At 35.5% G+C, this 16,067-nt stretch overlaps 2 protein-coding genes across 2 annotated transcripts in view; both read left to right on the forward strand.

Moving 5' to 3' along the window:
* LOC148946229 (titin-like) overlaps window positions 1-4,578 on the forward strand; it is a 77,712-nt gene extending 73,134 nt beyond the window's left edge. The window contains exons 15-16 of the mRNA XM_089097639.1: window positions 1,585-1,827; window positions 4,562-4,578. Of these exons, the coding sequence (XP_088953765.1) occupies window positions 1,585-1,827; window positions 4,562-4,578 (260 nt within the window). The remainder of the gene's footprint in view (window positions 1-1,584; window positions 1,828-4,561) is intronic.
* LOC148946230 (uncharacterized) overlaps window positions 4,544-16,067 on the forward strand; it is a 309,809-nt gene continuing 298,285 nt past the window's right edge. The window contains exons 1-3 of the mRNA XM_089097640.1: window positions 4,544-6,425; window positions 8,513-8,656; window positions 14,197-14,592. Of these exons, the coding sequence (XP_088953766.1) occupies window positions 4,673-6,425; window positions 8,513-8,656; window positions 14,197-14,592 (2,293 nt within the window). The 5' untranslated portion in view covers window positions 4,544-4,672. The remainder of the gene's footprint in view (window positions 6,426-8,512; window positions 8,657-14,196; window positions 14,593-16,067) is intronic.

Consider the following 16,067-nt stretch of genomic DNA (forward strand, 5'->3'; position numbering starts at 1 on the left):
GATGTAAAAATCTTGAAGCCTCATAGCACTTGTTAAGCATGATTCTAATTGGGAAGATTTTAATTTATTATGATGGATACGAGCTATTTCATTGCTCTTTGCCAGCATTTCCAAATGGTTGATTTATGACAAGCTGCAACATATCGTGATGTCATTAGTACTTTTGCAATTAAGAAATTGTATGACACGTTACAAATAAAAATTTACAAGGCTGAGAAGCATTGCTAACATTTTGAAATAAACTGCACCAGTTTTTAGACCAGAATTGTACAGTAAGCGAATAATTTATACAGTTTGTACACAAGAATTTGTATAAGTAAAGACAAAATTTACCAGAAAGTTTATATTGAGCTAAAATTCCAAATATACCGCATTATACCCGGACCTCTAAATTGTACCAAAAACGGTACAGTTGTACCGCTTCGGCATCGCTGAAGTTGATATTACTAATCAAGCTTATGAAATGTTCGTAGTAATTTAGCGTGTTACAGGGCTTTTCTAATAAGAAGGACCATTTGAATAATTTATATGTGAGCTTTGAATTTGGCATGAAACTGATATTTTTTTTTTATTATTATTATTATTCTTTGTCTTTTTGATCTATCATTGACAGTAAACACCACGCTCTCCCATATTTTCCAAGTTAGGCCTGGATTGAGGGGGGTGCCCTAATTTTCCAAAGTAGGAAGGCCTTGCAGCATATTTTTCTAGATGAGGAATCCCTTCTACCCTGTGCCGGTATGAAATAAAACAAGGTAGACAGTGCAGTACCAAAGTCAACCGTTGAATTTTTCTCATTTTCGAAGTACCCATGTTTTGAAGCATTCCGAAGGTAAAAAGACTTCCTAGGTCTATTCCGGAAGAGTTGTCTAAGGATAGATGTATTTACTATTTTGGAGCGACTTCACATACACATGAAGCTGAAATACAAATATGGTTCGATCCCACTAGCTAGGTCTATAATGGAAGAAAGTCATGAAGGTTAGGTCTCGTTTTACAGATGGTGAATAATGTGGCTGCCAAAAATTGTGCTTTTTATCAATCCAGCCGGGTGGAAACAAGGAGCCAGACGTCTTTGAATAAGGCTTGAAGAGGTTATAGACAGGAAGCAGGGATTTCTTTGAGGGAGCAAAGAGCCAAGTTCTAAATAGTTGAACAAGGAGGAGCATTTGCAACCATATTGACCGCCTTTGTAGTGCGATGATTTCTTATAGTAGTAGTAGTAACTGGTGCTCAGTGTTATTGAAATTCAATTTGTTTCAGCTGTTTACTTTTTCCGATATAATATTTTTTTTAACTGGTATAAGCCAAGTAATCTTGCCTTTCTTTTGATTCACTATTCTCAGTTTTTGGTAAGAGCTATCGCGTTCTATCTGCAACTTGGGTTATAATTACTTACTGATTCAAAAAAATGATCCTCAGTTTATCATTTCAACTTTGGGACCTAAAATCTCGCAAGATGCTGTTTGGGATTTGGTTCACCTTAACGCTAAACCCTTCAAACCTAAAAAAACTTGTTTCTTTTAGAATGTGTGTTTCCCTGTGTTTCCAATGGTGTACTAAATCGTCTTTTTTCTTCTTAAGGTACCAACATTCACCTTGAATGCCGATTGACTCCTGTTGGTGATCCATCAATGCGTGTGGATTGGTTGGTTAATGGTAAGCCAATTCGTACCGGTCATAGATTTAGACCTGCTTTTGATTTCGACTATGTTGCCCTGGACATTTTGAGTGTATATCCGGATGATTCAGGAGTCTATACTGTTCGTGCTTATAACAAGATCAAGAATGAATACGTCCACATGAATACAGTCAACAAATGCCTGAGTGAGATTGTGTGTGTGTAGGTATGCATATACATATATACGTATATGTATGCGTAGATATGTATGTAGATGTGCGCGCGCGCGCGCGCGCGCGCGCGCGCGCGCGCGCGCGCGCGCGCGCGCGCGCGCGCGCGCGCGCGCGCGCGCGCGCGCGCGCGCGCGCGCGCGCGCGCGCGCGCGCGCGCGCGCGCGCGCGCGCGCGCGCGCGCGCGCGCGCGCGCGCGCGCAGCGCGCGCGCGCGCGCGCGCGCGCGCGCGCGCGCGCGCGCGCGCGCGCGCGCGCGCGCGCGCGCGCGCGCGCGCGCGCGCGCGCAGAGAGAGAGAGAGAGAGAGAGAGAGAGAGAGAGAGAGTCGCGCGCGCGCGCGCGCGCGCGCGCGCGCGCGCGCGCGCGCGCGCGCGCGCGCTCTCTCTCTCTCTCTCTCTCTCTCGCGCTCTCGCGCGCTCGCGAGTGAGAGAGAGAGAGAGTGTGAGAGAGAGTGAGAGTGTGAGTGTGAGAGACAGAGAGAGATTGAGATTGATTGTGAGATAGAATGTAATTGTTTTATTTCGGGAGTGAGTTTCAGTTTCTGAGTCTGAGATTTAGTCATTATTAAACAGACAGCGAGAGGGAGCGTGAGAGAGAGTTAGTGAAAGAGAGAGAGTGTGTGAGTGTGAGTGAGTGTGTGTTTCAGAGGTAGAGTGTGTGAGTGTGTGTGTGTGTGTGTGTGTGTGTGTGTGTGTGTGTGTGTGTGTGTGTGTGTGTGTGTGTGTGTGTGTGTGTGTGTGTGTGTGTGTGTGTGTGTGTGTGTGTGTGTGTGTGTGTGTGTGTGTGTGTGTGTGTGTGTGTGTGTGTGTGTGTGTGTGTGTGTGTGTGTGTGTGTGTGTGTGTGTGTGTGTGTGATGTGTGTGTGTGTGTGTGTGTGTGTGTGTGTGTGTATATATATATATATATATATATATATATATATATATATATATATATATATATATATATATATATATATATATATATATATATATATATATATATATATATATATATATATATATGCACGCATTTTCTCGAAAACTGTACTCTAATTTTTTTTCTGATTTTTGACAAGCCACAATTTTCGAGTGTGAAAAAAAACTATCTAGATTGGTTAAATCTCTGGGAATACTCGTTTCTCCAAGCCTGCTTAATATTTTTCATAAACTGTCTGCTAACTGAAATAAGAGACCCCTGAAGTCTGTAAGCCCTGAGTATAAGTAGGAGGTGTTTCAAAACGTAACTTGTTGACATAAAAGTTGTCGGGATTTTAGGGAAAGACATTCCCGTTTGATAGGCTCTACAGTGAGTCTTGGATACTTATTTGCTTCTCGTTAAATGCTACGCATTATGGCAGAAAAATTACGATAATAATTTGTGTACCATGGAACCGAGCTTCGCTCTGTGATTATTGTTCGTTTAAAAATCCGGCAATCGTAATCAGAAAACCGTCGAGATAGGTCACGACTTTGAGAACATTCGAACCTTATTTGAGAAAATTCGGACCTTAATTAATTTGGAAAAACATCTTTTATATGAACACCCTAACGTCCAATACCCTAATGGTTTTACTTTCTACAGTGAATGAAATGAAATTAGATTCGTTTTGACAAAGAGAAACCTGCTTCAGTTTGGTTAATTTGAAAGAGGCAAATGAACCAGCGGATTTTGTTTTTTACGAAGCCGAAAGGAGACTGTTTTTAGACTCCAAGTTCTAAACAAATAGTGCTAAATAAAAAACTCTTATCACCGAGTGAAGCTCGGTCTCCTGGTACTAGCAATGCAGCCAAACTTTTTGCGCAGCAATGCTGTAAGATAAACAAAGAAAAGACTTACTTTAATCATGATTATGGAAATGACTTGAATATTCTTACCCAGTTTGATTTTTGTATCGTTGCATGAGTAGCATAAAGTACATGCATTGTTTTCCTATTTTATATAAACATCATTTCGTTACCAAGGACACTTTCATTATCTTTCGTAGCAAATACGTATATTAAATTTTAGAATGTTTCTAATATATTATAAATGCTGCTGAGTCGTTAGGCATTATAACTGTCTAGTTTTAATTTGTTCTTATTAACGTTGTCTGTTTTGAAGCTTTATTTGTCAATTAATTATATTTTGTATTCATCAATTGTAGTTATCCCGTTTCCTCTATCCTTAAGCTCACGATGATCAATACAGATTTGATTGCTAAGTGCCAATATCTTACTAAGTCTAGGTCCCAAAAGGAAACAACTATTTTAGCACTTAGCCAAAACTTGTTTTGGCCTGATCACGTAGAGTTTGAGTAATTGGAAATATATGGATATGCTTGTATTTTCTGTTGACAACTTTTTTTCTTTTGATTAAGACAAGCGCTTGGGAATAAGAAGAGTCGTTTAGAAACTGATACTTGCGTGTAATGCATACTTCTTTTCACATATTTTTTAATTATTTTAATCTTATGTTAAAATACCAATGATTAAAAATTTAAGATTATAAAATATGCAAGGCCGCATACAGGGAGGCTAGGGGGTTTGAGCCTCCTCCCAAATGTTTTACCGACTCGTAAAACGTAAAAAAAATAAATATAAACAAATTTTTGAAGCGTCCCCCCGAAAAAAATACACCTTCCCCGAACAAAATCCTAGACACGGGCCTGAAAATATGATATAATACTTTTTCTTTTTAATTAGTGTTGCAATAACGATGCATCCAAACTAAGTGGTCTATTTTTTTGTAGGTCATTGCCAAGAGTGAGCTCATCCTAGAATCGCAGCATCCGGCTGGATTAGAGCAGATACAGTATTTAGAAGACGCGTCTCGTTATCGACGTAAAGAAGAAATAGATGAAATGGTCATCATGCGTCCGAAATTTCTTACAAAACCCAAGTCCGTCGACAATTCACGAGAAGGACAGAACGCTCACTTCGAGTGCAAGCTGGAGCCTGTTGCAGATCCAAATTTGAAAGTCGAGTGGCTCAAGAATGGTCGTCCTATTACAGTTGGTCATCGATTTAGACCGATTCACGATTTCGGCTATGTTGCTCTTGATATTCTTGGTGTTATTGCTGAGGATAGTGGAGTATATACCTGTCGTGCTGTTAATGCAGTTGGGCAAGATGAAGTTCAATGTGCACTTCAATGTAAATCTGCAGCACAAATTCTTACCGATTCACAAAGCCAAGGGCTAGAGAAGTTTTCATATTTGGAGGACAAGTCCCGCTACCAGAGATCTGAGCTTGTTGACGAAGTATGCACTCAAGCGCCTGTATTCACCTCATCCCTCAAGAGCATTGAAATTGTTGAGGGTCAGCGCGCTCATTTTGAGTGTCGACTTATTCCAGTTTCCGATCCTACTTTGACAGTTGAATGGTTTCACAACAAAGTGCCCCTCAAATCTGGATCTCGTTTTGTTGAGACTAATAACTTCGGTTTCGTTGCTTTGGATATCATGTATTCTTTTGCAGAGGATTCAGGGACCTATACTTGTCGTGCATCTAACGCACTAGGTGAATCTGTCACACAATGTCAGTTGGTTGTGAAAAGCCAAAAATCAATTTACAATGACACCCAACACGAGGGGGCACTTTCACAAATACAATACCTTGAAGATGGCTCTAGAAATCAACGCATGTCAATTGTTGAAGACTCTATCACTCAGGCACCTGTTTTTACGCAGCCTATGAAAGATCTTGTTTTGGCTGAAAATCAAACTGCCCATTTTGAAGCAAGGCTTATTCCTGTTGGAGATCCTAAGCTTAAAGTTGAGTGGTACAGAAATGGTGTTCCAATACAAGAGGCCAGCCGTATCGCAACGATGAATGATTTTGGATACGTCGCATTTGACATGAAATACGTTTACCCTGAAGACAGTGGTACTTACGAATGCCGAGCTAGAAACGAATTGGGTCAAGCAGTAACTTCGGCCACATTAATTGTAAAGTCAAAAGCATCTCTTATAACTGAGACTCAACATCAAGAAGCCTTGGAAAAGATTCAGTACTTGGAAGATTCAAGTCGCTACCAAAGATCAGCAGAAGAAGAAACAATTGTTACACAGACTCCAAACTTTGTTTCTCCCTTTTCCGGCCCAACAAAACTTGTCGAGGGACAAAGTGCACATTTTGAATGCCGCATTGAGCCATATCCAGACCCAACCCTCAGGGTTGAGTTTTTCCATAATGGCAAGCCGCTTGCAGTTGGTCATCGGTTCAGAACAACTTATGATTTCGGATTTGCTGCCCTTGACATTTTAACTTGTTACCCAGAAGATGCTGGCACTTACACTGCTCGTGCTACCAACCGACTGGGAACAGTTGAATCTAGTGTCACTATTAGTGTTACAGGAAGAAGTAGCCTAATCCTTGATTCACAACACCAAGAAGCCCTGAATAAGATTAACTATCTTGAAGATGCATCACGTCATCAACGCCGTGAAGATACAGAATCTGTTGCTGTCGAAAAGCCCTCCTTTGGCAGAGGTTTGAAGAGTCAAGAGAATTTGATTGAGGGTCAGGCTGTTCACTTAGAAGCCACAGTTACTCCTGTCAATGATCCTAAAATGAAAGTTGAGTGGTTCCACAATGGCCGTCCCATTTCGCAAGGTAAGTTTATTATTTTACAGCTTTACTTTTTAACTTCTTCAATGTTTACAACTTAGCCACGGATTTACTTCCGTCATCAAAGTTAAATTTTGTATCGATATCAATATTCAAGGACAAGAAGGGAATTCTTATCCTTTTTTATATTATTTTGCCACACTAGGAATTTTTTTTTAAACACGCGAAAATCATGTGCAAAGTGGAAACAATATTACACAAGCTCAATGGTAAGTATAACAATAATGTGTACCTTAAAATATACTGAATAAAATCATTCTTTCAAAAACAGTCCAGGTACATCATGTAAACTGCCTCCCAAAAAAATAAAATGAATACTTAGTTTTTTTCTATATTTTTTTTTTTCTTTAGTTTTGTTTAACTTAAGTAAAAATCTCATCATAAATTAAGGTTTAATTATATGCATGAAAAACTCAGTTTTCTGTATAGTATCAAATGTTGAATTATTAGTAGTTTATTATCATTTTAGACAGTTCGTACTGGTTTGAGAGTAAAATGTTTATGTGATTTTTTTTTTAAATGGTTGCAGTGAAAGATAATGATGTATTGGTAAGCAGTGATGTAGGCAAAGTGGGGACTTTTGAGCATACCCCCTCCCCTACAAGACATTTTTAAAATGTTATGGTCTTTCTCATAGTTTCCACATTTCTCGCTTAATTTGTATTTTTGTTGCGTTTTTATTTCGGATTCTTCTCTAAAAAAATACATCTTTGCCAATATATGAACTCCCCTAAAATAAATTTCTGCGTACATGTGTATTACTATGTTTTCGCATATTGTAGCGATGTTTCTAATCGAGTTATCATTTATTGCGTAGCATAAGGAAGTTTATTTTTAAATATCGTGAAATTTTGTTTCTGAATTTTTCATTTATATAAGTTTACACTATTAAACGTTAGGAAATAACTTCATTAGTCTGAATCTGCTATATTTATCCCCAGTGTGAATCCTTGTCCATAATAAACTCTTTAATTGTCTCTTTCACGATTAAAAAGAAACAAAAGTTTGCATGACTCATGTTTTAACTTTATGCTTAAATCGTAATAAAAAATGTAGAAAATGCACAGTGAAAAATAGGACACAGGGAGAAATCGAAAAACTATCATGTCTTTGGGGCAGGGGACGGTCTGAATTCGAAAGTCGTCTCTCGTGGACAAATTCCTGACATAGAAAGTTAACATGTTTGGATTTGATGTGTTCAAATACAAAAGCCACCACATGAATTACGGTAGGTCCGTGGACAAAGTTAGGCAGATTGATCACGGCTCCAAGGCTCAATCCTACCTGTCGGTAGGAATTGTAACAATCAATTTATTCTTCAGTTGCTGACTCGCATTTCGTATAAGAGATTTTTTAGAACAATTGCAAATATTTTTAACCTGACGAGCGACCTTTTTGGAGATGAATTGAACTGAACTGAATTGAAGATGATAGATTTCAATCTAGGGCGGTGAGGATGAATTTTGATGACTGATTTTTAATTTACTGCACATTTATTTTTCAATTATTTGATAAGCTCAAATGAAATTCTGTCGTTCATATCTGTTTTAGGCACTTTAGATGAATACGTTTTCTGTCCAATATAAGATGTATTCTCCCAAGCAAAAAAAAGACGAAGGTCTGAAATTGCATCGCTTGCTATTGTATCTTAAGTTATGATACATACATTCTATTATATGTTGTTAATAATAAAAGTCACGATTTAAAAAAAAATACTATTTCTCAGCATTTCCTTCTGTGTTTTCTTTGGAAAAAGTAAATGCTGTCAAAAGTTAAGACTTACTGATATGAGTTGAATCGCAAAATTTTTGCGCCTCGCTCGCACAACCTTCACTCGCTTACAATTACTTTCTAATTACTTACTTCCGTCACTCACTTACATTGATTAATTACTCGCTTACATTTTTAATTACCTTCGGTGAGAACCAGACGAAGACCCACCCTGTCATTGCTAATGGACGAGGGGAGGATTGACGTTGTCCAACATGACATGTAAGAGGTGCCACTTCAAATGTTTCTTCCACTTAAAGGCAACTGTGTAATTAATGCACTAAAGTATTTTTCTTTTTTAGGGCACCGATTCCGCACCACTTATGACTTTGGCTTTGTTGCTCTTGATATCCTGTACGCATACCCAGAAGACTCAGGAACTTACATGTGTCGAGCCACAAATACCTTAGGAGAAGCAGCTACCACTTGTTCTATTAACATTGAAGGTATATACGAAAGGGCGATTAAGATTTACGGCTCATCGTTTTGTGGCTCAATTGCCTATGGGAAAAGCTTCCAATATTTAGTTGATAGATGCACACCATATAATTAGATAACTGCAGCTATTACACTGCATGCTGCTTTCATATTAGGATTTAATCGAATTAAATCGAATAAAATTAGGATTTAATCGAATTAAAAGGATTTAATCGAATTAAAAGGATTTAATCGATTAAATCGATTTAATCGAAGAGATTTGAGCACAAACTCGGCCTTTTACGTTTTTTGGGTATCTTTACCGAATGTTTTGCTATTTATTAAAATAAATGGACAAGAAAAAAAAGGAAGTCAGCTGCATAATTTTTATAAAATAGCAAGCAAGTTATTAAGCTAATTGCATTTCTGAATAAGTTTTATCTACATTTATTATGGGGAAGCTGTATCTGTCCCATTCTCATTCTCAAGAATGCCTTTTGAAATTTTTTCATATTTTTGGCTTTTCAAGAGAGAAGAGAGCGCAACTCTTGCCTTGAACTACCCCGTGAACGCCCCTGCCTGTGATTATTTTTTGTCAGTTTTAAAATATGCTATATTAGCACCCCTTTATCCCATATCCTACATACTTTCCTGATATAGCCAACTTATTTTCCTAGAAAAATGCCCTTGGCTAGATTTCCCCTTTATGTTCATGTAATATGTTAGGTAGTGTCCCTTCGCTTATGCTCCACAGAGGGTTGTGATTGATCAACATTTATTTTTCACCTGTAGTAATGGAGCCTACTATTATTATTTATTTCTTTTTTTGCTTTTTTTGTTATTGAAGGAATAACTTGTAAGCGATAAATTAGGCTTGATATAGAAATCTAAAAAGTATTATGTACTCAGTATTTCTTCCCTCTTTTTGATTGTGCCCACTGTGCTTACTATAGAATGTGATCGCAATTATGCTAAATTGTCTTTCCCTTTTTCGTGTTTTTTTAAAACTAAAATTTTCTATATGAATGACTATTGTAAACAAAAGTTTTTTTTTCTGATTCTCTTAGTCATCTGAGAGAGTCAGGTGACTCAGTTTCTGAATTTTGATAAATAAACGTAAATTACTTAAAATGAAATAAACAGCGTTTCAAAATTTCTTAAGATCCTCAAATGGGTGGTACTTTTTGTATCCAACGAAGAAGTGAAATTTAGCTGCAAAGGACCAAAAATTTCTTTATGAGTATGTTTAGCTTTCCTATAATGACGCACTTCTTCAACAGTGAGCTGTATACTATTATTACCGAAATTTGAATTTAGGGGATTAAAATTTGAAAGCTGACTTTAATTTGACCTATATTTTTTTTGCTTTCAAGATACCGAGTTTCATTGCAGACAGTGTTTATCTGACTAGTTCCGATTTGTTTTTCTGTTGACCAACCTAAGCACTTCTCAAATTCTGGTGCATTCCCCCCCCCCCCCCGTCGGCGATATGCATGTTTGCAGTATTTTTTTTTGGGGGGGGGGGGTGAGTGCTAAAAGAAGCTTAGTATGTAAAAAATAAAGGAAATTATATGGATTTTAAGACGAGGGGAGGAGGGGGTTTTTTCCTCAAGCACAAGTACCTGATATATCTCTTGGATTTATTTGAGTAAGGGTCTTGTGTAAGATTAAGGTCTGGAGTTCTTAAATACCTTACCCGGCGTTTTAAACTTTTGTTAAGGGGGTAAGTATGCTGGGGGTTTGAATTTTTGGAGCCAGTTTTTGATTCAAGGACATAGTTTCCCTATTTGAAACAACGGGTTTAGAGCTTTCTTTTCACATGCTGCTTGGATTGTTTGATTTAACTAATGATTGAAATAGACCAAACTAGAGTTTGCAACTAACAATGCATGGTTCCCTACAGGCAATGTGGAATCATATGTGTTATTAATTACTCTAGTTTTGTCATTTCTTTTTAAAAAATAAATTTTTCTTATGCCTGGATCTCATTTCAGCAATAGATGATTTTTTATTTGAAAATTCCTATTTTCACAATTACTTATATGACATCAACTAACTTGAAAGAGAAAATTACACACTTCTTATCTAGCTGTCTGTTTTTCTTATTTAGACTTCTTATTTAATATAATTAAGCAGTCTCTATTGTCATCAAACAGTTTCAAAATTTTGATTTAGGCTTCCCAGAATTTTTTGCCTCTCTTTTATTTCTGAGTAAAATATAAAAGGAAACATTGCCTAAAAGTTTATCATTTATAACCGGGATACAAATAATAATTAACAGTTTTTTTTACGGTTTTTAGAAGTGGGTTGGAGCATATGGTATTTATATAGATTTACTACCCATCAAAAGTAAGTAAAGGCAATATTTTTCTGTAACCTAAGCACACTAATTATTAACTCATAATTGTTCGCAAAAATTTACTGTCATATAGATTATAAAAATATAATAGGTAGGGCCTAATTACCTACCTGTTAAAAAACCGAGAAACCCGAATCCCGGATCGAGTTCCGTGAGCATGTTAGAGTAAAGACTTTCGGTTTGGATGGAAAGAATTTCTTAATTTTTTTGGGATTTCTGTAATTTACCTGAAAAAAACTGGGTTTTCCGAAATCTCCCCGAAAGTAACATTAGGAAATACACGAACGTTAATACGAAATACAAACCTTTCATTTTCTTTAACGTTAATTCTTGGGGAGATATCGGAAAACTCAATTTTATTTTGTGGAAATTCGAAGACCTCGAAAAATACGAAGAATTTTTTTTAGACATTATCAGCTGGAAATAAGAATAGATTGAATATGTAAAGAAGTATTTACTTTGGATACTTCCTATTAAGAGTAAACAATTAAAATCAGAGGAAAAATTTTGTAATAGTGAAGTTTTATGGGGCTGTATAAATAGCAAAAATAAGTCATAACATTTACATGAAAAGAACAAAAAAAAAACCCAAAAAAAACCAGAAACTGTTAACACAATTATTTCTTTAAATGAAAGAGAAAAGAAAGTAAATATAAAAATATTGAAAAAAGGTAAGAAACTAAGTAAAATAATATATTGGGGAAAGTCGTTTGAGACATCCTAGATTTATTTGCAATTTACATTTGAATATACTTAAAATTCTTAATATCTTACACTAATTTTCCTTAAGTTTTCGTAATTGAAATTTCTATCCTAATTTTACTGCTATTCATATAGATTAAAAGTTGATAAAAATATAATAAATCAAAATCAAGGAACTTGATCTTCTAAATTGGACTTGGAACTTTCATCAATTTTGAAAAAAATGAACTATTTGGCTACAAAGAGCTTTTTTTTTTCTTTTAATTGATGTGGTCTATTTTTGTTGACAGCATTCCTCCGCCTTAATCCAGCCAAGAAAAATATTCCCAAGTCATGAATCAAAAGAGTATCTTCCTACATAATTGTTTATTAGTAATTAGCACCGAATTAGTTGCTAGTCTCATTGCCAAATGCTGGTGACTCACTGCTTAGAAATTTCTATATCCGTCTTGGCGTTGGAAGATCGAAATTTCTATATCCATCCTATATTTCTATATTTTAGTGTCTGTTCAAATGTAGTTTTGACTCATACCGTGAAACATAACACGAGGTCCCTATTTCAAACAATCTTAGAATATTACTTAGAATATTTCTTACAATCATTTGACTATTCCTAAATTGTTTTTCACACAATTTCTTCGCAATAAAAGCAAGTAATATAAAATAAACAGCACGTATGTTCAAAGCACGTTATGTTAGGAATCGTTAACGATCTGTAAAAGCGTAACATTAGTAATATAAAACTTCCTTTCTTGATTTCTGGTTTCAAGTTTTTTTGGGCTCCCTCCATAGAAATGTTCATAAATTTTGATGATGCATCACATTATAGATTGACATATTGTGCTCGTATCTATACTATTAAATGATATTTTCCCGCCCTCATAAATCTTTTATCAGATACGGAAGAAAAGAGTAGGAGGGGGGTCAGACCTCCCCAAAGTCATAAAAGCTTCACAATTTTCTCTTTAGTTGTGTATATATATATATATATAGTATATATATATATATATATATATATATATATATATATATATATATATATATATATATATATATATATATATATATATATATATATATATATATATATATATATATATATATATATATATTATATATTATATATATATATATATTATATATATATATATATATATATATATATATATATATATATATATATATATATATATATACATTTATATATATTTTTTATGAACACTTTTATTTTCTTTCTATCTTTGGTTTTGAATATCTTCTGAAGCAAGAATTAACTTCGAGATTCAGTTACTCAATCAGCGTCGTTATGGAACTTCGGCTCATTAACCAATGACGTGCAAACAAGGGTCTGTTTCTCCCTCCCCCCCCCCCCAGAATTGTAGATGCTATGGGCTATGAAAACATTAGTAATTTTTAAGGGTTTTGAAAATTTATATTTTTGATATCCATCCAATGAAATAATTTGCTTTTTGTTGTCGATAAAAACCATATCAAAGCTAAATTTTATTTAAAAAAGGATTTCATTTCTTTGAGCTCTTGAATCTGAGCCTGTTTGAAATGATTCTTTAAATGAATTTCTACTGTTTCAATATGAAGTAATTAAATACCAATTTGGGCAGGAAACAAACACCTGCTTGGTTCCTGTATAAATATATATTTGTAAAATATATATTTGATGTTTTTTTTTTCAGGACGATCTGTCTGTTCTTTCTGTGAATTTGATATTCATCATTTAAAATTGATCACTATTGCCTAAATAATCCCTGATTATACAGGGCCAAACGAGGCATAATAAGCTATTATGTGCAAAATTAGGGATGGGGTGAGTTAGAGGGGATAGGGCTTATTCACCTTTCATAAGGGATTCCAGTTATGTGCTCGCAGATTGAATATTTTAATATGGACGTGATTTCAATAAGTTGTTATATGCGTTCCATTTCTGAAACATATGGTTAACGTATTCTAATCGTGGACGACTGTACATTTGCGGGTATGTTGCAAAAGAAGCCTAGGTCTTTGATCAACAAGGTCAAAAATCTTCTGGTGGAAATCATATACCATATACTCTATACCCTATACCTCATATACCATATACCCTTCCTTTGTTTAGGACAGTCATACTGCGGTCTTAATGGTTTTAATGATTAGCATTAAATAATTTAGCACCACCTATTAAAACTTCTCCAAGTTATCATGAGTCGAAACTTTTACCAACATCCTTAAAAAGTAATAAAAAAAAAAATATATATATATATAATTAAGAGTATTTAAGGCTGATTTAACATTAAAGCGTTTGTCTAGATTCGTTTGTAAGTTTAGGGGTCCTTCGAAAACGCTATTGACTAAAAGTCCTCTATATACTCTGACCCTGGTAGTTTCGGGGTTCAATATGAAGACTACCGATACTTTTGGTGTGGATGCATTTTCCTTTCAATACTTTTGTAAACCTTGATTCTATGTAATATTATCCTGCATACATTATTTTCAACCCTTCATGTTTTGTTATAGGAAGAACAGGCTTACTTCTTGATACGCTTGATGAATCCCGTCTACAGAAGATCCGTCAGCTTGAAGATGTGGCTCCCATTGCAAGGGAAGAACAAGAAGTTGTTATCACACGGCCAAACTTTACAACCGCTTTGAACAATCTAGAAAACCTCCGTGAAGGAGAGCATGCCCACTTGGAGACTCGCCTTGAGCCTATCAATGACCCCAACTTGAAAGTACAGTGGTTTGTTAATGGTGTTGAAATTAAGACAGGTCATCGATTCAGAACAACACATGACTTTGGTTATGTTGCACTTGATGTCCTATGCGCTTACCCCGAAGATTCTGGTACTTACATGTGTCGAGCTACAAATGCACTTGGAGAAGCTGTTAATACCTGTACCATCACTGTTTCAGGTAATTACTTTCTGATGAGGTATTTCTTTTTTCTACCTTTGGAAGAAAGGTTTCCTTTTTTTAGCTGGCTCCTTTTCTGGCAAAATGACCTCTCGCCACGTATTTTATCACTTCCCTTGTCTCGCTTCTCTCACAACGGTCAGCAGCTTGGCCTTCGCCCCCTGTAATTATCCATTTCGTCGGACTGGTGCTCGGGCACTTGCCCTCTGACATATATTATTATGAATGTAGGAATTTCAGTTTTTTTTTGTTGACTCATGTTCATTCTCATAGTTTCAAAGTTAATTTCCGTACATTTTTTCGGTTCTACCTTAATTAGTTTAGCTTATTCACCAATATGCACACAAGTCAATTTAAACACTGATTTTGTATGTATAGATGTATACACCTCTAGTAAACATTTGTAAGACCACTTTGCTTTAGTAAACATCATACTTTTCCGGTAAAGACTTAGAGCAATAAATAAAATAAGTTGGGTTAATTTAAGCTACATAAAAGGGAAATAGATATTTGTAGATATTTTCAGTTACTGCTTGAATATCTTGACCTATGTGCAAACAAAATTCTAATTCATAATTTCGCTGAAAAATAATTAGTTCCAGTTATGTTTGGGTATGAATATTTGAAAAAATTAAAAGAAAAAACCTCTATTTTTCACATCAAGGGGTATTTCTCCAGATTTGTCTGAAAGATCTTCGTCCCCCGGAAAGATTTCAAAAGTCTTGGCTAAAAATCGCACATTTTTCTGTTTTGACTACCGCCTCTCCTACAAGTCGTAGGACTAACCGAATTAACTACTTATTCAAGTTTTCTAATTAAATAAGCGATAGTATGTTTTATCGATATAGAATAAGACATGGATCTTTATGTAGAGTAAAAAAAGTCATAAAGAAAGAAAAAAAGAAAAAGAATCAGCCTGCTGCTGATTGTTTCTGTTCGTTTAAGTTCGAATTACCATTTAAATTTATTTCTGCTCGCCATTGTTTTAATTAAATAAAGAAACAATAGTTTTCATTGGAAAGTGAAGAGTAAAATTTAAACGAACAGAACTTATTGTGTATGTATCCGATTAGTCAAGGGGCGTGGGATATATAATAATTTTTTCTCTCCACATTGTTCGGGGGTAACTGCCCCCCCCCCAAAAAAAAAGACGTCCCTGCTGATTACTTTTCTGGCACAAAATTCCATTATTAGAAGAATAAAAATTCAACATATCAAGTTTTTAGTTTGCTGCTCGATATATAGCTTTCATTTAACTATTTAAAAAAATTTTAAACTTTAAATTTAATGTACAGGCAAACTCTTAAAAACACACCAAAAATTTGTTTATATACTTTCCTATTTACGAGCCAAACAAAACTTCGTTTCAATCAGCTATTGAATTAAAAAGAAACAGATGTTACGACAGTTTAAGATGTATTTAGTGCAGTCGAACTGGAAAAAGAGTTCAATCATTGTGTTGGTGTTTGTTTTTA

This window comes from Artemia sp. Qi Xiang Cuo, chromosome 12, assembly GCF_049724085.1.
Source record: "Artemia sp. Qi Xiang Cuo chromosome 12, ASM4972408v1, whole genome shotgun sequence".
Lineage (NCBI taxonomy): Eukaryota > Metazoa > Arthropoda > Branchiopoda > Anostraca > Artemiidae > Artemia > Artemia sp. Qi Xiang Cuo.